This window comes from Carassius gibelio, chromosome A12, assembly GCF_023724105.1.
Source record: "Carassius gibelio isolate Cgi1373 ecotype wild population from Czech Republic chromosome A12, carGib1.2-hapl.c, whole genome shotgun sequence".
NCBI classification, from domain to species: domain Eukaryota; kingdom Metazoa; phylum Chordata; class Actinopteri; order Cypriniformes; family Cyprinidae; genus Carassius; species Carassius gibelio.
Window position 1 is genome coordinate 16,057,554 of NC_068382.1, and position 27,319 is coordinate 16,084,872.

General features: G+C 39.0%; 1 protein-coding gene across 5 annotated transcripts in view; it reads right to left on the minus strand.

Moving 5' to 3' along the window:
- usp54b (ubiquitin specific peptidase 54b) overlaps positions 1-27,319 on the minus strand; it is a 100,941-nt gene that overhangs the window by 18,855 nt on the left and 54,767 nt on the right. For 4 of the 5 annotated variants that reach the window (XM_052611491.1, XM_052611493.1, XM_052611494.1 and 1 more), the window contains 7 exons: positions 24,142-24,234; positions 13,029-13,163; positions 6,490-6,603; positions 6,317-6,399; positions 3,505-3,610; positions 1,450-1,596; positions 71-220 (listed from right to left, as the gene is read on the minus strand). In XM_052611491.1, coding sequence (XP_052467451.1) covers positions 71-220; positions 1,450-1,596; positions 3,505-3,610; positions 6,317-6,399; positions 6,490-6,603; positions 13,029-13,163; positions 24,142-24,234 — 828 coding nt within the window. Of the gene's footprint in view, positions 1-70; positions 221-1,449; positions 1,597-3,504; positions 3,611-6,316; positions 6,400-6,489; positions 6,604-13,028; positions 13,164-24,141; positions 24,235-24,892; positions 25,195-27,319 lie in introns of those variants that run through there. The other variant, XM_052611495.1, reaches the window with a different exon arrangement.

Genomic DNA, 27,319 nt, shown 5'->3' on the forward strand with positions numbered 1-27,319 from the left:
GAGTTAGCCGCACACTCGATTCACAATTAGAAATGCTAAAATCAGCTGCCAGAGACAGATGTGTCATTACCTCCTTCACATGTGCGTCATCGAAGTACATCCACTTGCGTATCTTGGTCTGGAAGAAGAAGGTGGAGTAATGCTTGCCGTAATAGCAAACCATGCCCACAAGGTAGAGCTCCGATTGCTTGGCCCGCTCATCCGTCACACGGTAGAACAGCTGGAGGGCAGGAACATAAAGAGAGAACTGACTGTGAAGACCAATCACAAGTGTTAACCCATTCTAACTAAACACTGACTTGTCAGCACTAGCAGAGCTTATTTTGATATAAGATACTTGAATATAGTTAATTGAATATATACAAAATTAAATAATAATTATTGTAGTTTCCATACAGTTTCAACATTTAAGCAGGTAACACACGCTTATAAGAGGGAATCTAAAAAATAAAAGTCCATGTAGAACATGGGTTTAAAAATTGTCTCCCTTTCAATAAATGAGCGTGAATTAAAAATAAATTGAGATGTAATTGATGTAATTTAAAAAACGTAAAACAGGAAGAAGAATTTACTGAATTGCAATTAAAGATAAACTTAAGAGTAACACAACAGAACAATTTGTTTTGGCAACAAAATATAATAGAATATAATTAACCCTGACTTATTACACATTTATTTCTTGATAGTTTAAAAGACAGGTATAGAAACAGATGTAATTTATGCCATAGGGCATAAAATGCAACTTTAAACGATAATATTTTGGAAATTTAAATGTTCTTATTACTAACATGCAGTAAATAAGATTTTTTTAAATATAATAAATAGCATCTTCAATCAACAATAATCAAACAATCAACATCAAACGACAATCATTGTATAAATGTAATTTAATACTAATTATAAAAATAAATGTTGCCGTTATTATTATCATTTTTGTTATTATTATTACCATTCACTCCACTTTGGGCAATTTATTGAAACTCTCTTATGCTTTCCAAGGCTGCATTTATTTGATCAAAACCATAGTAAAACAGTAATATTATGGAATATTATTATGGAACTGTTTTCTATTTTAATATATTTAAAAAAGTAATTTATTCCTGTGATGGAAAAGCTTAATATAAGGCAGCCATTATGTCATATGCTGTGTGTATAAAACGAAAAGTTATATTAGTCTTTGAATTTAATTACATTTTTTGTTCCTTTAAATTCAAGTTCTGCATTCCGTCACATAGAACGGCACACAACCCTGCTGTGAAGTATGTGAGAATGCTACAACACTAGTGGGGCCACAGAGATATTGAATGTGACACAGAGTACACTGTGCTTCCTCCTCTTGTCCTGAATGGTGCATAAGAGAGAGGGAGCTGGAAGCTCAAGGTTACTGCGTGGAAGTGTCAACAAAAAGGAACAATAATAGTGTGTTGGCCGTTTATGCAAGGGTCTTACGTCACCCAACCGCAGGCACGTGCCCAGGCTGTGGATGACGTCTTCAGCTAGATCAGAGTGATCTGAGTCCCACACCAGGCCGATGCTGATGATCTCCGGGCAGTTCATCAGAACCCGCCGAATCCGCAACACCTCGCCACAATTACTCTGAAATGAGACAAAAAAAAAAAGGGCATCTTGATCGCATGTGTGCAAGAGAGACAAAAGGTGAAGGAGAGATGAAAGGAATGCTTCAAACAGGGCAACACGGCCCAGCAGGGCCTTATGTTCAACGCCCAATGTTCTAGCTGTGCTCTTTGAGTCACCGCCCTTGGTCGAGCGCTTTGGCAGGGGTATACGGAAACAAGCTCTGGCGACAAGCACCACTGCCAGGCTGAACCCTTCCCTCAATATACAAAAACCTAGCCGGGCACTGCCTTTGTGGAACGGGTAGCGGGGTGGCAAACAGGCTGGCACCAGACCTGGGCAGGAAGGGATTAGAACCGGCCTCTCTCTCTCTGTGCCTCAGTTGCTCCATCACAGACAAACACACACAAGCGAGGCAGCCAATGAACAGCCAGCAGCGACAGCACTGCTGAGCCTTGAGACAGACACACAGTGTCCCATTAGAGATCATTGGTAGCCTCAGCTCCGCAGTCTGTCCTGCCAAGCGCTGGGAATCCAGACAAACAAATGCTTAAAGGGCCAGACGACTAAGCTTCTAAAGAGCAGTGACGTTACAGGCTAACGACCTCGGTTGCATTTCAATAAAGCCATTTCAGGGAATCGAGAAATTGAAATCACTGGAAATGAAAGCATGGATTTCAGCTCGAATGAATTTTGACTCATTTCGCTGATTTGATACGGATCAGACTGTAAAAAGCTGACAGGGGTTTCTCCGTAAGCACGCTGAATGATGGTTGGAGCGTATTTGGGTTGATGAAATCAGCCGCCTACTGTGGCGGGGTGAAGGTGCACAGCGTGTGATAAGAGCTGATCAGCAGCTGGTGTGTAATAGAGTGTAGGAGAGTGTGTGTGTGTGTGTGAGAGTGTGTGCTGGGGGTCTGTCGTCTGTAAAGAGGAGAGAAGCAGTGAGCAAAACATTCTCTTATGTGAAGAACAGATGGTCTTTATGGTTCCATGTGAACAGCAGAGCTTTAAAGAGTATCTGGGTGGCTTGAAAAAGGGTTTATTTTAAAATCTAAATTTAAAATCAAACCAGATATTGACAGATTATGGAAATAATGTAGGCATGAAAGAATTTTATCCAATTTGGATTTGACTGGATGCTGAAAATGAGTCTATTATTTTAAAGGACAATATTACACACTTTCTGGATTGGCCAGTGAACTGTATACTGAAATCATAGACTGTAAAAAAGCGGGCCGTCGCCATCTTGGCAGCGTGTCACAGTGCGACTCTCCCGGATAATCGAAAATGGGCAAAAAGACGGGAGCTGATTGCTGAAGCCACGCCCACCTAGCGCGACGGCATTGTCAGCAGCGGCAATCCACCTGTCACTCAAGTGGCCACGCCCTTAATTATGCAGAACTTTAAGGCTTAATATAATTTAAACGGATGAGTTATAAAAAAATTCACCCCCCTCACAGTTGTCATGAAGGGCAAAATTATTATTATTATTAATTATATAATAATTAGCAATATAGACCAAAATCATTTTTTGAACCAGGCTGTAAACATGTTTTCTTCTGCTGTAAAGTTGGACATTTTAACATGGGGAGTCTATGGGACTGACTCTCTTTTGCAGCCAGCCTCAAGCGGCCAGTCGATGAATTGCAGTTTTAGTCACTTCCTTATTGGCTTCACGAGAGAGAGCGCGAGGTTGCCGCTCGACTGTAATTCACCATTGCCCCAGACATCCGATTTCCAATATAGCTATAGTATGGAAGACTAGGAGTGACACTTGAAAATAAAATTATCAATTAAATATAAAATATCAATTTATTAATTTAAACATTAATTCAAAACACCATTAAACTATCTGACGATTTTAATGAGATGTTAAGTATTGTTAAGTGCTAAGTATGAAAAGACGTGTGTGTATGCTATACTCACCGGACAGTTTCGCAGGTCGCCCATGGTGCTGGCGTTGCGGAGAAGCTCTCCAAACATCTCTGGTGTGGGCTTCTCCTTACATTCCAGAATTCGCACAGCTTGGTTACTGCAGCAGAGGGAATAAGAGACAGATGTGTCCTCAAGCACCAGCGTTAACACCACTGACAGGAAATAAACAACTTCACATACAATCATTTTGAACTTTAATGAAAAGTATAATACAGCTCAGTGTTACATTTTTTCAGCTGCCCAGAAACATTAGTGTACACAGATGTTATGTATCATCTGTAGATCACTATTCCCCAGAAGACATTAGAAACTAATGTGGCAGCACCCATTCTCTGTTCGATCTCCACATGGTCTCCATCAGGACAGAAGCCGAAGGCCTGTGCAGAAATCAGCGTTCTTTACTGGCTAATGCTTTCTTAAGCTAAGCGTGATAGCATCCATTTGACATGCAGCATATCTGCACACACGAAGCTTCTTTCAGCATGTCCCATTGGAGGAAATGTGCCGAGACAGTCCCTTGAGGGCTAAATACAACCTATAGACAGACAGGTCTACCCTTTCTCTAGCGGTCTTACTTTCAGCGTTATTCAGTATGCTTTACTTGAAAATGATGGTCATACTGGAGAAAAAAAAAATAAATAAATAATTTAATATGTTCTTTTTCCTGGTAAACATACTGCTCTTTTTGAAATAAAACGGTTAACGAACAGACCACCTTGACCTTGAAGCACACTTCACTTTGTTTAGCATGCAGTGTTTATGATATAAGATTACTGATCATTAATAATGATGTTAAGAGGGTGGATGGCATCCTCTTTTTTTCTTTTGTGGCATAATTCCTGCATATCCATCCATCCATATATATAAACTATCACATGAATTATCAGAGTGACTCATAATGCACGATTTGCACAAATTATGGTCAATTTATGCATTGCATGAAAATTTTTCTGATCGATTGTCTTGTCTAAACCACATTACATTATGAGTGCGTTGATATAACTATTAAAAAAGTTGCACTGTTGTTTAGCATTATAGCTTTATTTACTCCGGTTTCCATTTAATTAGTTATCTATTTATACTCATGGAAGATTAAAAAGTATTGTGTAATTTGCACTGCAATACAGTTGTATGTAAATGTGACCTGACAACAATTTAGCATATTGCATAGTCTTTGTTTTCTGGTGTGAGTTTGTGGATGCATGTGGAAATAGCTTCTCACTGACAGTGTCTGCGTTCATATGAAAGCCATCGTGTGAGAATTCAAAGATACACACATCCAGGAGTGAAGGAACACACTGTACTATCATTTACTGCCACAAGGCCTCGTGGCAAAGAACACGATTTACTGAGGAGTGAGAGTGTGTGTGCGCGCAAAGGAGAAAAGATACTGCCATTCATGCATGTGTGCAATGCCAAGGCAGAAAAGTATGTATGAAATGGAAAAGGTTGACATGTTTTTAGCAATTCAGAGGGAAACTTCTGAATGTGCATGAGCTTTCATTATCCAGATTCAGACTTGAAGAATTGTTGTTTTCATATCTGATACTGAAATCAATGAGGGATGTCTAAAACAGTTTTTTTTTTTACTTCAGCCTGTCAAAACAGATCCTTGAGTGCTTTTCAAGGAGCCTTCAGAATGAAACACAGCAGGTAAGAACGTTTTCAGGAAACTATAAGACTATGTGTGGGTGCACATATGTAGGATTTATATGTTGGAACATGGGGATGGAGCGAAAGAGAGAAAAAGAGGTAAAATATGGCAGATGAAGGTTGCACATGTGTGTAACAATCTATAAACTATAGTGTGAGAATGGGACATGAGGGAGAGGTTTGGGGAGGGCACATTTCCTGTACATAGCTCTAGCAGATGGCTCTCACAGGTCTGATATGTACGATGACAGCTAATAACCCATGATATAGAGGCTCATTCCAGCCCAGCAGGTCGCCTTTAGCATTCAGTTGGAGCTGGTGGCTCACTTACACAATAAACACTGTGGAGTTACCTTCAGTTCCCAGTGTGATGTGTAAATCGAAACCCTCACTCAACATCAAAGTGACAGGAGCCAAAATCATCTGTTTCCAGCGCTAAACAGCATATACACGCTCACACACCCCACTAAGTCCCAATAGATCACCCTTAACTGCGAAAGTATCCATCATTTTTGCAGCACAAGGCAAAGTGAACCAAAACACATAGCATAGCAAAACATAATGGTTGGCGGTAGTATGGGCAAATGGTTCAAGATTTGTGGTGGTAACTTGACTGAAAAATGAACTCTTCAAGGGATTCTATTGTCACTGGGCTCTTAAAAGTGCTTTTTTCACACTTATTTTCAAGCGCTTAATACACTGTTCAGAAGTTTGGGGTCCATAGGTTTTAGTAATGTTTTAGAAAAAATTCCAAGGCTGCATTTATTTGCTCAAAACTCCAGCGAATACTGGATTCTTGAGAAATATCATTACACTTTATAATAAACGTTTTGAATTTTCAGCAACCATTACTTGATTTGTTCAATGTCACACGATCCTTCAGAAATCATTGTAATATGCTGATTTGGTGCTCAAGAAACATTTGTCAGTATTATTAATGTTGAAAACGGTTGTGCTTCTGTGACATTTTTTTCCAGGATTCTTTGATGAAAATAAATACTGTGTAGTGAATTACAAATCACTCTATATGTTTTTAGATGCTGACTTCATAGCAGCTGTCTATATAGGCAGTAAACCGCAAGTCATCTAACTAAGTTTTGGATCAGAGCTAATTAGTTTCTATGAGCAGAAAACGTGGTCCTCCACTTACCAGAGAGAGGTGGTGGAGATATAGTGCACCATCTGAATGAAGGGGAGAGGATCCGACGTGGCTCCACAATTATTACAAACACACTGGAAGAGAGAGTAAACAACACACAATTGCAATACATGTTAATAGGCACCACACAAAATGTAAAAAAAAAAAAAAATTACCCCACCAACCTGTTCAAAAAGTGTCATGGCAAACTTCTGATGTGGGATGCAGTGCTTGGCCGTGCAGATGTCCTCCTTGGTCTCATCTGAGATGTGGAAGTGGATCCGCATGAGCAGGTTCTCCTGAAAAAAAGAGTTTGGATCTTTTCTAGTAAATGTGAGTCGGTGTGTGTGAGCGCATTGGCTTTCTCATTCCTTTGATCTGGCTCTGATAAACAATTCTGGAACAAGATGCTTAGCTCCAGTGCAATCCAGCACGCTGACTATTTCTGAGGCATTTAAACAGAGAGGCATCTTTGAACGGGTGTTTGTGTATGTGTGTCAGAGCGAGTGAGTTGTGTGGTCCGGCACTTATATTCATTTTTCTCTGTCAGCACTCACTTCACATTAATCTGATCAAGTGAGAACAACACATCTATTTTTCATAATAGTCATTTTGATTCCCTGGCTGAACAAATTTAAAATCAATCGATCACACTGCAAGTTCCTGACAAAGGAATACAGGGTGAATGAGGGAGAGGGAGAGAAAGTGAGAGAGGTGAGTAAGACCATACATCAAATCTCGAGTGCCCCTCCTTTCATCTTGCTAACAGCCATGGACCATGCCTGCAACACCCCTATAACTCCCACTGCTGGAAAAATACTGTAAAACCAAAGCTCCCCAAGCTGCATGCTACTTTATTTTAATTAAAATAGTTAAAGTACAGTCAAGATGCCTGTTTGAAAAAGAAGCTAGCTACAGTACACACACAATAAAATAAATTGCTAAGGAACAGCAGCTTCATTCAATCGAAGGCAACAAAATCTTTTATATATAATTATTAAATTATATAAATTACTTGTGAATCAGAGCACAATTGACCAGGTACATGAATCTTAAAGGTGACAGCATTAAATGTACAAAATACGTACACGAGATAAATAAAACCAATAAAAACTGAAAACTAATTTATAGGGAAACAGTCTGTCTGCATATTGTAATGCATTGAAATGAATAACAGCATTTAACAAAATATTTTAAGTGCTATTCTTAACTAACAACTTTATTCTCGGAAATATACACGCACACTGCATTAAAAAGTCTAATTATATTACCTTAAAAGTACTTAACAGTGTTATTTTAGTCTTATTTATATTAGTTTATTTATTTATTTATTCATTTTAAAGGGGTAATGAATTGAGAAAATCAACTTTTACTTGAGCTTTATATATGTATAAGAGATCATCGTACTAAAAAGAGCATCCTGCAAGTTTCAGAACTGAAAGCGTCCTTGTTACTGAAATAAAAGCTGTTATTGACACCAGGCCCAGCGAATGCCAGAAAATGTGCCTACCTATTAGGGCTCGGCAGTAGGCCTTTATGGAGTTTGTACAATACAGTATATTGATATTTTCTTTATAAGCCATTCAATATGAGGCAGTACTGCCTATATCGAGTATTTCATACGAGTGCATCTGAATTATAGCAGAGGACACAGAGGATGCATAAAGCTGCATAATAAACATGCCATTAAAGTTCGCAAACTATTGTGCAGAGCCTGGTTGTAGAAGAACACAGTAGCTGCATAACCTTCCTTTGAATTCATATTTTCAGCTCACGTGAGTAAAACATTGAGCATTTGTTGGCTTAATTTCACCTCGGATTCCTTTGTAAACAAGACACAGTTCAACTGCAGAGTGACTAAAACCAATGCTTTTCAAATATTTTTTACTCACATAATTTAAGTGTGCTGCACCATTCCTGTCGGATCCAATACAGATGGCACAGCACACTTATGTGAGTAAAAAATATTTGTACTACTGTCTGTGTCTCTATTGCTTTGATAGAGATCTCTTGATATGTCCTGATTAAGTGTACGTGTCTAAACAAAGTCACAGAAGGAGGAACTAGCTTGTTAAACAGACACACAGAAAGTTAGATTACTGTGCAAAACTATTAACCAATTATAGCAGTGGGCGTTTACTTCCAAGTCTTCAATGCGACGCGCCCATATAAACAGAGCGTTTTTCAGACAACAGTAGAAAATAATAAAAAAGCCAGTACATGACCCATTTAACTGATTTCAATTTTAACTGATTTTAACTTGAATTTATTTTATTTCAGTTAGTTGCCAAGGCATGTTTCTGAATGTTTCATCCAAAATCATATTTTATATTTTAATTCAGTTTTATTTCAATAAGCGAAAATGATTTGTAACAATTTTAGGTAGCAATAAAATTTCTACTGAAAAAAATATTGTATTAATCTTGGATAGCAAGTGGCATTTATTGTATAGAAGTAAAGCACAAGCTGGTAAAACATACAAAAAAAGGTTTTATAGGTTGAAATATATTGTTCATTAAGACAAAGGTATGTGAGACACTTTCTAAATTTCATTCTTTGAAATATTGTAAAAACAACAAAAAAACTAATGTCATACTACTATTAGCAAAACATAGTTTTCCACAGGACTTGAAACAGTCAAGCTAGTCACACAACTAAAAAATATAGTTAAGTTAGCACCACAAGTACTAGTTATCTACTCCTCTACACTAATAACTCAGAGTTCAGAGCTTGTAAATAGATTCTTTCCATACTGCATTCAAACTAATTTCACATCTCAACCCCTCCACTAGACACTTCTCATTGAGTATCCTACAACAAATCATTAGTGTATGGAGCATTTCATTTCCTGCTCAGATAATAACGCAGCTATTTATGCTGGGGTGCAGATGTGCAGAGGAGCGAGGCAGAAATGAAGAGCTGTCATTTCACTAATGTACTGCCTGTCGTCTAGCGCACGTGAGGAGAGAGGTCGCATCTAAATTCAGAGATGAATGGTGCGAAGAGCGCTTGGCCCCGTGTCTGTGTCTGCCTCGAAAATGCAGCAGTCAAACAAATGGGAGAAATCATGGCAGCTCCATTCAACAGATCCTCGGCTAAAAATAATGAGCCCACGACGGAAACAGAGCTTTGTTATCGAACTGCAGACAAGGTGCTAATTGAACTAAATAACACTGTGATGATGCTGTCTTTTGTGACCTTACGAGTAAGCACAGCTGCATTCACAGATCTATGGCAGAAAAGCCCTGACATAGACAGTACTGGATGCATATAAATGGGTATTTAAGATGGAGACAATCACAGGGTCTCTCGGCGAGCTATCTTGAATGATCGTTCCGCTCGCTTGTTGAATGATCGTTCAATTGCTTATTTGCTTAAAAGCAATTATCTGTATTGATGCTCACGTGGTGTGTCCTTTAAGGACATAAATGTGAGATAAACACAATCTATGGACCTTAATCAGGTCCGGGCTGAATAATCAGGTCTGGGGATTAGAGGAGTGGGTTGAAGAGTACAGGAAGACCTTATCGAAAGCTTCCATATCCTTAATAATCCTATCCTAGCTCATTTAAAGCATTTAAAAGTTCACTGCACAAAGCGAAGAAATGTCAAGCGCACAAATCATATTGTATATCTGTCCAACAGTTTATTGATCATTTGTTTCTTCACAGTTTTAAATTCCAGTTATTGTGCGTTTGATACTGATTCATAGTCCTTGTGATGTGTGTGATCTAACAGGCACAAGCGAGTCGTTTAAAAACAGCAACAAACATAAAATACAAATACACAAAATAAAGTCATTTTATGCAAATCCAAAGCCTTTTTATCTACAGATCCATCATTATAATGTGAATATATCATATTGGAGAGAGTTTTACCGTGCATCCTGCTGTAAATGGGCGAGGTGCGCGCTATTTGAATACTGAATGGAGAATGATTGACAGCCGCAGAGGAGGGAAGACAAGGTTTCCGTAAACTTTAATTTAATGATGTAAATAGTCTTCTGTCCATAACATTAAGCTATGGAATGGCTTCAGATGACTTTGAGAAATTATAATCAGACCGAAGTCACCCAAACTGATGTGAAAAAAATAGGAGGCACCGAAAAGCGCAATGTTTGCATCCATGAATATGAATAAGTTCCTAAAGTGTTTGGGTGCGCTGCATTAATTTACCCGTGTAGAACGTTGCGTCGCATTAGTTTCGCTTTTGGCGCTCGCGTGTAAAATCATATTAATTTTATTTTCAGCACGGGGGTGGCCACACGGGTGGCTAGGGACATGTCTACAGAGGCACAGGCCTCCCTAGGCCTCCGTGTAGAACCGCCACTGCCAACGAGTTTTGTGAGCTGTCTACTAATATACATGAATATACATTGGCAACAACTTTAAATGCGATGTGTTGTTAGATTCAGTATGAGCCTTTTTTTTTACTGTAAAACTGTATCAGTTACTTTTTTTACATCTAGCAGTTTCTGAACACAAGAAAACATATTGTTATTATTGGTAATAAAAACTAAAACAAAAACGAATTAAAACTTTTTTTTCTGAACTGTTAACTAAAATAACAACCAAATAAAATATATAATATATACAAAATTTTATTTTAGGTTTTGATGGTATATTCTAATATATTATACTATTATAAAACTTGAAACTTTTAATAACACAAGAACATGTTGAGAAATTTTACATTGGAAAACATAATATATATAGATTGATAAAGTCAACAAAATTAAACTAAATTGAATAGATGCATTAAAAATAAAACAGAAGTAAAAACTTAATAAAAAAGCTGAAATACTGAAATGGATCCTCTGATGAGAATGCGGTAATCCTAAGAATAGGTTGTGTCAAGCTCAGTAAAACTGTCTAATTATATATTTAATTCGGCACTTCAAATTAGTTTGATCTAATTAAAAGGGAGTATTTCAGGCAGTATGTGTGTGCTAAGTATCTTCAATGCTTTTTGATTCTCAAGATGTTAACTTAACCACATGCTAGCCTCAAACTAAGCTGGAATCACCTGAGAGTGGTAGTTAAGCCTCTCTTGTATTTTATTTGACGAATGTGGATGTCTCTTAATGGACTGTTATGACCCAAAACTTCCTTGATTTGTCTAGGGACATTAAGGTAGTTTTATATATATATATATATATATATATATATATATATATATATATTATATATATATAAACAAAAACCTTTTTACTGACCTTATCAAAATGCATTCTAGAATTGCCTCATCTAAGAAAGATACAGTTGTCCCAAAAAGTTTTAGAACTGAAAAGTCTTTACATTATAGTAAAATATCAAACAAAATGGCTTTTTTTTTTACCTCTTAAATGTCACCCTCTGTGGGTTGCTTAAGTTTACTTCACTATATTACAATTAGATCCTAATCTAATCATGACAAACTATGTATCATTTGAAAGGTCTACGACTCCTAAATAGATATTTTACCAATGTTTTTTGTTACAAGTATGAAGGAAAAGTAACAGATTAATTTATGATGAGTGCACATCACAACAGGAGATCTGACCTTTGTCAAAATAAAGTCTTCTTCGTTGCCTTTTTCTCTTTCACACTTTAGAAATCATCTGAAAAAATATATTAATTTAAAACTTAATATCTCAAAATTCATCCTTTGAAATCCATTTTAAAATCAGACATTGCATTAATATGAAAATGGTACATCAATATGTTACAAAATGTTTTAATTCATGAATTATAAAAATGTAAGTTTGGATCGTGCACTTTCAAGTAAAAAAATGTGAGTGACAGTTCAGACAGAAATAATGCTCTTTTGAAGCTTTTTTACATATTAAAACAGATATAATGTTCCAGATTATGATAAAATATCTATGGCTTTTCTTCTTGGGGAAATTAGCTCTTAAAACCATTAAAATCCACCTGGTGGTTAAAAGTCTCTGCACTATGGCTCAGAATTGTGAATTCAGTTCTGAGAAAAAGTCTATTGTCATTTGTTTGCAAATGTGAATTGATTTAATACTTTAAGAGTGGCTTAAGTCTTTAAGCCACTGTATTTACACTGCTGACAAAACACTGACACAAGACCATATTACATGGTAGACAAAATCTGTCTCCCAACAACGGAAGGAAATAAACCCATCCATTACTTTACAGTTAAATATGAATCAACCTCAGACGATTTTATTTAAAGTCTCGCCACATTTTCAGAGGATCCTATCAGTCAGCTATTTTGATTTAAATATACTTATCAAATATATACCAACACTTTCTGTCAGAAACGTCACAGAGACACATCTTTTCCAGTGCATAGAGTAATATATGAATATTAAAAAAAGTTGTCAAACTTCAGCTGTCTGCTTTCCTCCAGAGTCATTTTCCCTATGCTGCTCAGACTTCATGTTTCCATTTCTACCACTCTTCAAACCACACAAGGATGAACACAAGCAGCAGTGCTCGAAATTCAACAACTAACATCTCTGGAATCTAAGATCAAGGTTGACAAAATCCAAGTAAGGAACGGAAAAAGACAGAACTGGGAGAGGGGATGCGAGGAGAGACTAAAATAGGAGAGGTGAGAGGAGGAAATGCCTGAGACAGAGAGAGAGAGATGGATGAGAAGAGAGGAGGTAAGATGGGTATAGTGGTTCATTGAGTCAGCAAAAACAAAAAAGTAACTTATAAGGAGAAATTGTGGAAAAAGGGGTGAAATGGGGATAAAACCAAGGTCTTACAAAACACTCGGCTGCGTCGTCCATGATGCCCAGCTGGAAGCGCTGCTCGTCTTGGAAGGTTTTGGCCAGAGCGCTGCGCAGAGCGTCCGATGGGAGCACCTTCTCACTGCTGAACTGGAACTGGGCAAAGATGCTCTGAAACCACAAACGGAAACAGCACCTCAAAGTAAGAACAGAAAACTGATGCAACTAAGACACGCCACATCACACAATAGCTTTGGTGAGCCTGCCCACTCTCTGTGGAAAGAATACACACGCTCGAGAGAGGAGGGCTGACATGCTATACTGTAAAAACATTACACTGCAATACAACCAATCGCAGACTCTTTTAGAAGAAATCAATAAACAAACACACAGGCTGTGTTTCGAAACCTAGCAACTTGCCTACTTAGTCCTTAGAAATCAACTGTATGATGGCCAAAAATGCAGTCTAGTTATGTAGATCAGCAAAAAAAAAAAAATGCCACCAATGCTGTCTAAAAAAAGCAGTTTGTAACAATGTAGCCAAAAAATGTTTAAGGAAAGAAAAAATAAAGAAAATATGTAGTTTAGGCAGCAAAGTTTAGGCAGCCATACATCAGGATGCTAAAGTAGAAAGCTCTCTAGGTTTTTGTTGTTGTTGTTGAATAGCTAGTGTTTAAACAGATTGGAATGTCTAATAAAGTCGAGAAAATGTACCAGTGTGCCCACTAGTTCTGTTTAATTGGGCATCTCAGTAGGTTCTGAAACACAGCAAACATTCAAAGGTGTCTAAGTAGACAGCTTACTGATTAAAAACATTTTAAGCTAGAATTTTTAAGCTATTGAACTTGTCCAATAATGCCCACAATGTTGTTTAGGTAGGCAGCTCATTAGAATTTTTAACAACTAATATATGTATGTCAAAAAATGCCCAAACATATTACCAAAATCATGTGAAAGTTTAAGGGTCTGTAAGGTTTTTATATGTTTTTAATTAAACATTCTCTTATTCCTGTTATTTAGGTAGATTTCTAAACCATGTGGACATTTGAGCATGCCTAAATACTGTACGCACAGACAGCTCACTACAACGCAGCCATACATTCAAAGTGATTTATGCAAAAAAAAAAAATTGTGTACGACATAACATTTTGTGGAGTCACACTCTATTCCTTCAATAGGACAAGCTCTTTCCTGAAGCAGTAGTCGGGAAACATATGTCTAAGATACTGAGCTCATTAACAGTAAACATTCAAACAAATGCAGAGTCCTAAAAGCCTGCGGTGGAATCTATTCTCCTGTCCATCAGCATTGGCACTGTTATTGAGCCCAATGAACAATGACTGCAACACAATGCTCTCTCACCAGAGGACATCCAGATAAGCTTAACAAATGGACTTGGGCTACACTTGGGCAAATATTTGCTGCAGCTGCAAACACACTCACACATACTGCAGTTTTAAAACCCTCATATATGCAGTGGGCACACTGCCCAAGACAGCCCCCCTGTACAGTATGTGGAGGTGGGATGGGGGATTTTCCCCTTAACGGGATGGGCCAGAGGCTTTGGAACAGGTAATGCAGTGTTCTGACTGCACTGCACCATTAAGGACAGAAAGAAAGAGGATGGAGGGAGGGTGGAAGAAAATGAGAAAAAGTGTGGGAGGGACATACGTAGAGGGTTATGTACCCCACTGAGGAAACTCAATGAGAGCAAAATTCAGCCACTGCATCATTTCCCCATGCAGTTCTAATCACACACTGCTCAGCCCAGTTAAGAGCCTGGAGTGATTTTCGCCTATGGGCATATTTTAATGTCCTCTTCCTTCCCCATCTCTCTCACTCTCTCTCTATCTATCTGAGCTGATGAAACACTCTGGACAGATAAGGGCCAAATGGAAGTCTGGTGTGTGTACGCAGCAAATATATCACTCGGGCAATCAGTGCCCGGCCGAACTGCAGCCCTGTTCTGCTCTCCTCAGCATGAGCGGGGTGGCAGCACACACTCAAATACGCTCACGACAAACTCTTAGCTCAGATTAGATATAGCAGAATATATTTAGTTCTTTACATTTTAGACCGTAGTTTCCATGTAGTTTCTTGTTCTTAAACATCAAGTCTGTCTGACTAACAAACTCAACCTATCACTTTTTCTGTCCATCTAAATGTAATGACACCACTGAAAAAGTGCTTGAACAAGCTTAATCTGGTTTGCTGGTCTTAGCTAGTTTCAGCTGGTTTTAAAGCCTCAGGTATATTTCATTTTCCACATTCCGTTCCATCCAATTGCGCACACAAAACCTTCAAAGTATACTTTATGGACAGCGAGCCTGGATGGACACATTTGTTGTGTTCAGACTTCATAGCAGACCTTTGGTTTTTGAGTGCTGAAACCACTCAGGCATGCAAACTTGTCCACTCTGGGCTTAAGACCGAATTTATGGTTTGTACATCCGAAGTCCTAGCTTTTCCAGTTTCCCTTTTTGAATGATGAAGCCAGACTACTATCCGCTAGTATGGAGAGTTATATCCTCTCACGCAGGTGCAAAACATTCATACTAGTTGGCACTTGACTGTAGTCTTCGTGGTGTGTTTAAGTTTAACTTTTTGATGAGACACAGGCGATTTAAGGCAAAACCAGTGTCTTCTTTCTTGTCTCTAGTTCTTTGATGGTGGTTTGGTTTGTCTGTGCTATTATAATCCTGGCCAAGATGGTTTTCAGCTTGTATAGCCAGTTCCCCAGTAAGACCATCTAAAGAGTGCTCAAAACCCCTCTAAAATCAGCCAACAGACTAGCCTTACCAAGAGTGAGGAAAACCAGATTAGGCAGTTTTCTAAGCAGGGATAGACTGATTATTTTACATAAATCAAAAACAAAGTGGAATATTCAATTCTGCTCATGGATATCTAGCTAACCTGATACTTGCCTCAAACAAAACTCTTAAATTTCTCTGAAAGATATGATGCAACTAAACAGAACATTTTTCACAAGTCCAGTAAATAGTTCACTCCCAGCCCATCTTAACAAGCAAAATTACCCCAGTCAACCAGCTTCACTACAAAGCCTGTTGGCATCTCCTAAATCACGTCTGTAGTGGGTACTACATCTGAATTTTGAACTTACTTTGAAACCATTTTAAAAAGTATGTTCTATACCAGGACCAAGGTATTCAATTAAAGTTCCAAGAGGTCCGGTCTCTTAAAATAAAAAAATAAAGCCCAATTTGATATGAATATTAAAAGATAAGATCAGATGTTTTATCAAGCTATTGTTCTTTTTTTACATTTAGTTTTATATGTAAGACAAAAGGCAATGTGACAGAAAAAAGATACTGTATGACGGTGCAGAGTTTCAAAGTTGAAGTCTTTGATTGCCATCTTCAAATAATTTCACAAATTTTTCCAATTACATGTTTATTTTAAAATACTGATTAAAGGGGGGGGGGGGTGAAATGCTCGTTTTCACTCAATATCCTGTTAATCTTGAGTACCTATAGAGTAGTACTGCATCCTTCATAACTTTCAAAAAGTCTTTAGTCTTATTATATTCATAAGAGAAAGATAGTCTGTAGTCTGTAGTCTGTAAAAACACGAGCGCCTGGAGGCGTGACGTGTGGGCAGAGCTAAAGAATCACGAGCGCCAGTAAGCTTTTGCGTTGAGAGCGTTTGGAAGCTGTGACATTACTGTGAGGAAAAAAACATCCAAAACAAACCATGGCTAAAAGTCAGATTCAGCATATATTTATGATCCAGAATCAGATCCAGAGGCTGAAATTCAACAAAAGCAGCATCTGCAACGACGTCTCTATGTTAGGGCTGTGCAAAAAATCCAATGCGATTTTCATGTACATCTCATCAGTAAAGACGCTCCTGTAATTAGAAGTATATCTCCAGCACGTGCGTTCAGATCAGGGTTGCCAGGTTTTCACAACAAATCCTGCCCAGTTGCTTCTCAAAACTAGTCCAATCCGCTTCCAGAAGGTTCCCCGATAAAACATTGCTTCCCGGGGTTAAAATATAAGTTTTTTAGCAGGGTTGCCTTGGTAAAATTCGCATTTTAGGGGCTAAATATCACGTTATTTGTATTGGGGTCGCTGTGACCCGTGGACATGAAAAACAACCACCACAAACTTGGCAACACTGGTTGGCATTTACTACACCGAGCCGTAATTCACTGACAATCTACACAAAATCGATGTGTATCGCAGGCGATTCTTTGTCGATTTTGAAAACGATTTTGTGTTAGTTGTCGGTAGACTACGGCTCTGTGTAGTAACTGCCGCTCCACCTGAACCAGTGTTGCCAAATCTGCAGTTGTTTTTCATGTCCGCGGATTGAAGCAATCCCAATACCAATAACGAGATATTTTGCCCCTAAAATGCTAATTTTACCAGGGAAACTCTGCCCCAAAATTTCTATTTTAACCCCAGGAAGCAATTTTTATCGGGGAACCTCCCGAAAACGCGATTGGGCTAGTTTTGGACGTTTTAAAAAGCAACTGGGCAGGATTTGTTGTGAAAACCTGGCAACCCTGATCTGAACGCACATGCTGGAGATATACTTTTAATTACAGGAGCGTCTTTACTGATGAGAGGTGCATGAAAATCGAATTCGATTTTTTGCACAGCCCTAGATGTATTGAAATTGCATATATTTGCTTAGAGGTTTTGGAAAATGACTAAGTTCCACTTTATGTCGTCTTTTTTTTTTTTTTTTTTTTTTTTTAAGCTTTACATGTGGAAAGTGCAGTTTGATGACAACATCGCATGTTGTTTACTTGATGTGCTTACGCGACGATAGCTAAGTTAACAACACAGAGATATTTGAAGCAGTTTTACTCACCGCATGCGGTTCCAACACACGATCGTGACCCTTTTTCGTTGGGACTGCATTATCCTTAAGAAATAAACGATATGCAAATCCGGCGTCAAACTGGGCCTTGTTTGTAAAACAAGCATCTTCGAAATGCAGGGAACAAACAAAAACACTTGCACAACTCCGTTGATGCTCTGTAAAAATAAACTCCATCCACTGGTCCCTTAATGCTGTTTTTTTTTTTTTGTTAATCTGTGCAGGGTTGTCTTGCCCTGGCAACCAAAAACACACTCCTTTTGTGACAATTCTCTCTCGCTCTGATCAGTGAATGTCTCTGCTGTGCTCTGATATACGGGAGCGCGCGCTCTTCCGGCAGAAGTGCCCTTAGGACCCATATAAGGAAATTCCGCTCCATCTAACGTCACACAGAGCCATACTCGAAAAAAACTTTCCGAAACTTGTGACAAACCGGAAGAGGTATTTTTGGAACAGAAATACTCCTTCAAACGTACAACTTAATTTTTGAAACTTTGTCCATGTTTAGCATGGGAATCCAACTCTTTAACAGTGTAAAAACTCAGTATTCATGAAATAGCATTTCACCCCCCCCCCCCCCCTTTAATAATGCTAATTGAGTCATAGGTAAAAATAACTATATTTGCAGCATTATTGTTTTCTGCATTGTTTTAGCAAAAGTATCAATCTATTTTGCTGCTCTCTCTGTTCCTTCTTCTTTTTTTAATCTTAATTGTTTAAATGGTGCTTTAGTGTCTTTATAGAAAAGCAACGCACACAGGAAGGGCTTGAATGAAGCCCGTTTGTGAATGGATAAAAAAAAAAAGAGGATAAAACGCCAGAAGACGCAATTCATTACAATAAACAACCTTAACCGCTTTTGGTATAAACCACTCTGTTGTTTTGAAGTGCTGCTCACTTTTTTTGGAAATTATTATAATGGTGCCACCATTGCCATTATGTCTCGCAGAGCCAAGTCAGGGTCTTCCATTTGAATATGGCAGTCATATACAGTATGAATATGGGTAGTACGAATGATATTGTTGATATGGTCAAATTACCATTCACAAATCCTCTCTCGTGGAATAGTGTCCATCAAATGTGTACTTCAGAATTTTGCCAGAAGTTGTAGGTCTTGGGTATATTCAGCATACCGTTTTGCTAATACTATTGATTTAGACATGCTACTATTTTAGTGCACTGTTTTTGGCATACTATACTACTTCGGGATAAACTCATAATTGTTTTATTGTTGACATTTTTATGTGTGCCAAATAGCTAGCTAACCAAAACTGACAAATATAACTGAATCTGACCTTTTCAAAATGGACAAAAACCACAAATCGCCTTGAGCCTTTATATTATATTATAGACAGAGTGTGTAGAACTGGGAATCTCATTTGAGGGGTCCATGTGAAAGTGACATGACATGTTGCCAAGTATGGTGACCCATTCTCGGGGTTAGTGCTCTCCATTTATCCAATCCAATCCAAGTGCACACACACACAGCAGTGCACACACACACACACACACACCCAGAGAAGTGGGCAGTCATTTATTGCTGCGGCTCCTGGGGAGCAGCTGGGGGTTCAGTGCCTTGCTCAAGGGCACCTCAGTTGTGGTATTGAAGATGGCAGAGGGCACTGTATATTCACTCCCCCGACCTATAATCCCTGCAGGCATGAGACTCGAAACCACAACCTTTGGGTTATGAGTCCAACTCTTTAACCATTAGGCCACGACTTCTTATGTGTGTAATAGCAGTTGATTTAAAGTATGGCATTGATGTAAAGTCAGTCTCAGCTCAAACAAGGACATGTTACCCAACCGGCCTGGCTATACTCAAGTCATATGCATACATACACATACACACACCACACAAACCACCAGAGATTGTGTTGTCAGCTGTGAGCCCTGAGGCGTAGCCTGTGAAATTAGACATTAACCTCCACTCAAAGACACAAGACACAGTCCTCAGCAGTGACACATATCATCTGCACTGCTCAAAACTCACAAGGGCAATGAGTACACACATACACACACGCCCTCACAGGAACATCAATCTTGTGACGCACGTAAATATATTAATATTAAACACTCCCCAGGCTTAGTTTTCAAATTGAAGAGGGATTGAATCTCATGCTGATTATGAGTTTGTAATTGGGTTTAACTCAAACGCTGGCTCTGACTACATAAAACGGCACAAACATAGAGGTGTCACTGGAGATTCTATAATAGGAAACATCATCGTAAAAGAGGTGGCGGCTTGTGTGAGTGACTGTGACTTTGCATTTATTTAGTTTGTGTGTGCATGTGATTGTGTTTGTTGCCTCCAGCGCTGCAGTTCCTCAGCGCGGCTGATGGTTGATAGAGGTCACCAACCTCAAGGCACTATCACACCTCGTGAAGTGGCATTAATGTGGGCCCTCGCCACCCAGTGTCACACTATGGCCTCTGTGACATGCAGCATCTCTGTTGACACACATTATAGGCTTAAAAAACTGGTCAGACCATTCAAATTATTTATCTAGCACAGAACAGTGAGTCTGCTGATTCAGTCTCTTTTTAGGCTCATAAATGTGCAATTCAGCCATCACTTTGTTTTTAAGTCATTAATAATTAATTGACTGATTAAATAATATTGTCTTAACTTATAATTGTTATTAGGCAATGCACAAATCATTTCACACAGTATTTTACTGTTTAATTAATCTAAGAAAGTAGAATAATAAATACAGTGTAAATAAAACATTATAGAAATGATTTTAGTAAATGTTTAAAAACGTGTAAACTGCAAAATGAACAATGTTGTATAGTTTAAAAGAATGTACAAAAATAATTTGAAGAGTAAATGCAATAGCAACTGAACTGAGATTTACATTTAGTTTTAAAATAAGTTATTTTATTCAGCAAGAACACATTCAATTGATCAAATGTGATAAGAGATATTTTAAAATTACAAAATATTTATATTTCCAATCAATTCTGTTCTTCTGAACTTTCTATTCATCAAAGGTTTTTGAAAAATATATGTATCAGCTTCCATAAAAAACATTAAGCCTCTCAATTGGTTTTCAACATTTCTGATAATAAGAAAAGTTGCTTAAGCACTAAATCAGCATATTAGTTCTGAAGCATAATTTCTGTAGGATCATGCTTTCCCCATAAAAAAAAATATATTCAAATAGAAATAAAGAAAACAGCTTATTTACATCAAACAAATACAGCCTTGGTGAGCAAAAGATACTTCTTTCAAAACATTTTAAAAAATCTAACCAACCCCAAATCTTTGAACAGTAGTTTTTATATATATATAAATTTCACGCTGTCTCAGAAAAAAATACCAGTAATTGATAATTTTGCAGTAGTTAGGTAAAAAATGCACTGAAATCAAAGAAGCCAATCAGTAAATAATATTGGGCAACTGTTACAAGCATACTTCTGTGAACAATCAATGATTTTTCCATATTCTTACCCCACAGCTAATTTGCATCTCAGTAAATGAATATGATATTCCCCACAGTGAGAACGCTTTCAAATAAACACATTTGAAGAATTCAGCAGTTTCCAGAAAGGAACGGTGTGGCGAGGACATATTTCAGCACTCATTAGTAGCGTTAGGTCATTAAATTTCAATAACATGGCTGGCAAGAAGGCGGTTGGCGGGTGGCACGCACGAGGAACTCTCAGAACCAATGGGCCGAAACTAACGTTCCTCCATTAGAAATGAGAAAGGTGACGTAACGCATGCCAGTCAAGGCTCTGGCGGGGGACAGCCAGAGCCCCATGAGATCACATGCCAGTGGGTTTGGCAGGAAAATATAGCTCAGGGCAAGACCTGAGGGACAGGAATCCGCCTCAGAGTCAAGTATTGTGCTTTACCACAGAGCAAAGTTTCATCACAGGGCCTGAACAGAAGCATGCAATCATGTTTTTAAAGGGGTCATATGAAAGGAGAAACTTAAAATTGCATCATATGACCCCTTTAAGAGGAAAAACCAATACCGTCTGAGCACTGCTGAAAAATTTTGCATTCAACAATATTTGTCATTTCAGGTACTGCAAGACATTTTTTTGAGAAGCACAGTCATTCCTTTTTCCTTTCTAAATATAAAGGAGGCTTTAAGCTTGTTTGTTTGGACATTATTAAAATTAAAGGTCTCTTTACATCAACTGGATCACATAATTTGCTTTTAGTCCTGAACGGTTTAACAGTGAATAGAAATGGAGCTAAATTTAACAACAGATTTAATATGGCGAGAAAGAGCATGAGTAATGGTGAAAGAATGGAAGAGAAGGAGAAGGACAGGAAGAACAGTTGCCGGTGAACGGTCATAAATCCTAGCAAATATGTGAAAGCATTCTCATGATATGGCTCTGTGCTGTCACCACAGCAGTGTGATTTCTGATGCCTCAGCACTTCACACACACACACACTCCATTTAGGGAGAGAGAATGAGAGTATATTTCAATCACTCTGATGGATTTCATACAGGCTCTCTGATGTGTTTCACATCTACAAAGTAGCCAAGAGAAACTGGACAAGTACACATAGCAATGAGATGTCTGTCCACCTATATATCAGCCTATCCACCCATCTACCCATTGAGCCATCTGTTTGTCCGCCTATCTATTTATCCACTTATACATCAAGCTATAAGTCTATCTATCCCTCCATCACATAATTAAACTGGTCACTGGAAGATTTTTCATCATAGGGTCAACTGCAAAACTGCAAAACAAATCCAGACAAGGTCATCAGGATTCCTTCATCTCTGCCTGTCTATCTATCATCTGCCTACATTCCTATTTATCCATCCGTCCATCCAACCAGACACAATTGAATAAACTTTAAAGAATCAGGAACATTGTAATTTCTCTGTTTATCTAAATTCCAAAGAGCCAAAAGCCAAAAGCCAACCAACTCCAAGGAAACCAACACCAAAGCACCTTTCACACTGCCATTCCGGAAAATACAGGGGTAAAGTGTTCCTGCAATTGGTCCCTGGTCGCTAGATTTGGCACTTTCACACTGCCAGTGATGACCCGGTATATGTGCGTGCTTTCACACACAACCCTTGAAGATCCCGTAACGACACGTGACATCAGCGCGTGACGTGTAATGTACGAGTCGACAATGCTAGGCATGTTATACTTTCACTGAAGCAAGCAAACGATCTCTGCGTCAGCGCGGAAAGTGAGTAACTAACTGATCTTTGCTTCATTACAGTTTGCACATATGTTTTCGTCGCGAATGTTGATCTTCCTTCAAAACAGCCGGTAAAAGAGTCGCGCAATAACGCGCGTCATCACTTCGACACGGAATTAGATCTGGCTTTTGTTCCCACAGCGCTCGTCCCACGTCGAACCCCCCAATGTTACTAGGTCCCCGACCCGGGTTCAATTCGGTAATCAATTCCGGGACGTGGTTGCTTTCACACAGAAGGCGACCCGGCAATGTTCCGGAAATATTGCGGGTCCGACGTGTAGTGTGAAAGGGGCTCAGGAGGCACTGACTGCCTTTATGGCTTCACAAGGGCGTGACAATGGGCCATCAGAGCAAAGAGTAGCCAATGCAATAGGTAGCTGTGGAAACAATGGAGCAAGACCTATGCATTAGCAAAGGAACTAAGCATTCAATTCAGAGAGAGCAAGACGACTGGACATAAAATAAAGAGGACAAGATTAGACCAGACACAAAGCAGAAAATGAAAAAGACCTCTCAATCTATTAGACTATTTGTACCTCTCCTTTTTCCTTAGGCGCAAACACAGCCAACAAGAAGCATTGGTATTTTTGGAAACAAATGGCCAAGAACAAATCTGACGGGAAAGATTTCTTTTAACACAAAACAAGGAGCCTCTGAAAGAAATATGCCAGTATTGTGACTTCTTTCTGGTTTGTTACACCTTTAAATAGCACAGCTACTTTTAGCCTGAGGGAGACTAGAGAACAGGATATTGTTTGAGTGAGAGGCCTTTGTTTGTTATTTAAAAAGAGACCCGAGTTGCTTTTCCTAGCATATATATCCATCTCCTCCCATCTTTATTAGCCGTCAGGCAGGCAATTAAAAAGACTTCCTCAAAAAGAGCGACAGAGAGCTCTTGATGTTGAGAATCTCATCTTTATTCTGTGCTATAGTAAGGTCCGCAAGGAAGTCAATTAGTCACCTTGCAGGATCATTAGAAGAGCAACCTAAGCACTCTAAGAGATTCCTGTAGCCCTCTTGCTACTTTTCTGAGAAGGCCATAATAACAGTTAGCACCTCTTGATCTGGTATACACAACTGGGACTTTTTTAGAAAGCACCTGGAAACACTCACCTTCAGAGCGCAGAAGATACACGAGTCCTCCATGCACTTGTGTGTGTTCAGTTGCCGAAAGCTTCGCCGAAAGATGTCGAGATGCCAAAGGACCTGTAATCAAGAGAACAAAGGAGTTAACTCAACTAGTTAATGTATGAAATTCAACTGTCAAGTGGACACTGAAGTGCCCATTAACAGAAACATCTCATAAACTGCCATTATTTACCAGAGAATCCACCAGCATTACTGTTGAAAAGACCAGCATGTTGTGTTCTAGATCATGCTATGCATCTGTTCAAAAACTAGCTTTACCAGTAAGATGTCACTGGGTTTCATGAGACAGACCATGTTGGCTGACACATAATTTTTGGTAGTGAACCTTATGGTGGTCTACCTGCTACCATCACCAAACAAGGATAGACAAATACTAACCAGCAGAACTAGCAAAAACCCTTATATTTCCAAATTTGCAAGTGCAATACCAAAGAGTCATGCTATCATCACAAAACGTTACTGCAAAAATCACAGACACACATGATCCATTTCCGCCGTTCAGGCCAAACAATCAGATCCCATCCTAAACTCTAATAGTCTGGCTTTTTAGGATACCCACGCAAACAAAACAACACTGAACGCACCACATTTTTTGGGGAAATCAATATTGATATCTTACAGATGGCTTACTTTCTTAGTTAACGCTGCACAACAAGCTGGGATAGTAGAAAGTAATAAAACATTAAAAAGATGACACACTTCGTCTCTTACTCACCCCCGGGGCAGTTTTCACATTACACAAAACAGCCCAGAGGCTTCCTGGTCCCGTACCGCAGCGCTCGGCCAATATCTGCACTACCTTCCAATCCTCTCAATAAATACGAGCCAGTCCTGGCTGCTGTTCGCACTCTGTTCATCTGCCAGCTGTCCACTCAACTTAATCCGCTCGAAGACCAGGAATCTAGCACTGTGGCCGTCCCTGCTCCGGCAGAGTTTCAGACTGCTGGTTCCCGGTAGAACAAGAGGTAATACAGAAGACAGCAAGAAATAGAGATGTGAGGACGCAAACTGTCTGGGAGAGAGAGGTGCGATCCCACATGACGAAGAGATTGGAGTGAAGGAAGGGGAGGGGGAAAGACAGAGAGAGAGAGAGAGAGAGAGAGAGAGAGCGATATGGAGAAGTGCGTAAGAAAAAGAGTGCATGTGGAGCGCAGAGGGGGAGATTGCTGCAGAGATATGAAGCTATGTATTACCAAGGCCGAACATGCGGTACACGCTGTGGATCCGAGTTGTTTGGAGTTCACTTTCCCCGGGCACAACTCGCACTCATCATATAAAGCAAGACATAGAGAAACTGCAGAACTAAAGTGGAACAAACAGCGAGACTGCACCTTTACCCTCAAGCAACCATCTGGACCTGAAACACACAGACACACCTCACTGATGATCAAAGCTTCATCCGTTCCTAATGCTTCTACCATTGCCAACTGGGCCTGAAAACAAACCCTTAACATCTTCATAATCCAAAACCGGGCTCATACACACTCGCAGACCACACACATAACAGATCAGCATTGTTCTTTAGTAAAGCAACAACAAAAAAACTCCTCCGTGAAGTTGGCACCCCATAAAAAGAAATCATCACCAAAACTATGCCATTCATTTGTGCTGATTTGTGCCACAAAAACTAATGTTTGTGCTGGTTTGGTGTTTGAGATATTAAACACTCTTTTTTTGACCGTGTTACGTCACTCTCCACCCCATGTTGCTCAAATCAGCGCAGTTCGTTTGTGCTTGATTTGTGATTGTTTGTGCAGTTAAAACCAACACTGTATCTATTTTCTTTCCATAGATATTACCAAAATATTTTCGGAGGCCGTGACGTCACTCTCCACCCCAGTTGACCTAAATCACACAAAACTGGTGTCATTCGTTTTGTGCTCGATTTGTGCCGCTTTGTGCCATTACAAGAAACCCTATAACTATGACCACTTTTTATATAACAAAAATAAACTTCTTACGAACAGTGACATCACTCTCCACCCCATGCCGTCCAAATCTCTCAGAATCCGTGCTATTCGTTTGTGCTCAGTTTGTGCTGGTTTGTGCCGTTAAAAGAAACCCTGCCTTGAAATTTAAGCTTAGTCAGCTTTGGAATTAAGTTAGTAAAACTTGGAGCTGACTAAACTTAACATTTTAAGGCAATACCAGCACTTAAAAAAAAAAAAAAAAACTCTGCCGTTGTGCTAAATAGGGTGGAGAGTAATGTTTCTGGTATATTTAAGAAGATGTCATGGTTGTTTCTTTTAATAGCACAAATCGAGCATAAACGAAGGCACCGGTTTGGAGGGATTTGGACAACATGGGGTGGAGAGTGACGTTACTGGCCCGTTTTGTATTTGTTATTTTTGAAGACGGGAAAAAGATACAATGTAAATTTGACGGCACTAATTGAGTACAAATGAATGGCACCGTCTTGGAACGATTTAGATTGCATGAGATGGAGAGTGACGTCACTGTTCGTAAAAAGTTTATTTTTGTTATTTAAAAAAAAGTGGTCATAGTTATAGGGTTTCTTTTAATGGCACAAACCGAGCACAAACGAATGACACCAGTTTTGTGCGATAAGAGAGTGGAGAGTGATGTCACGGCCTCCGAAAATATTTTGGTAATATCCACAGAAGGAAAATAGATACAGTGTTTGTTTTGACGGCACAAACGAGCACAAATCAGGCACAAATGAACTGCACTCGTTTGGAGCTATTTGGGCAACATGGGGTGGAGAGCGATGCAGTGATGGAGTACTACTGTCCGACTCAAGTCACTATTCTATGGACTCATGACTCGACTTGGATTGTGGACTGATGACTTGTACTTGGACTTGGACTCGAGAATATATAAAAATTGGACTTGAGCATTCATCACGTTGTTTTTGACTAAATACGTTATAAAAAAATTATATAAGGTGTTACATTTGCCTGTTTCATGCCCAAGACTGGCCGGGATCTATTTTTTTCCCTCACAGACACTGCTACCGCTTGCTCTAAAATGCTTTCCATTGGCTAACGTTAGCTTTTAAAAAAACTATCATTGACTAATGCATATATGATAATAGACAGAAGAAGCTAGGGTCGTGCAATGTTTAACAATTTGGCATCATGAGACGTCGACGATGTCTAATGTTTGGTTCAGATTACACCAT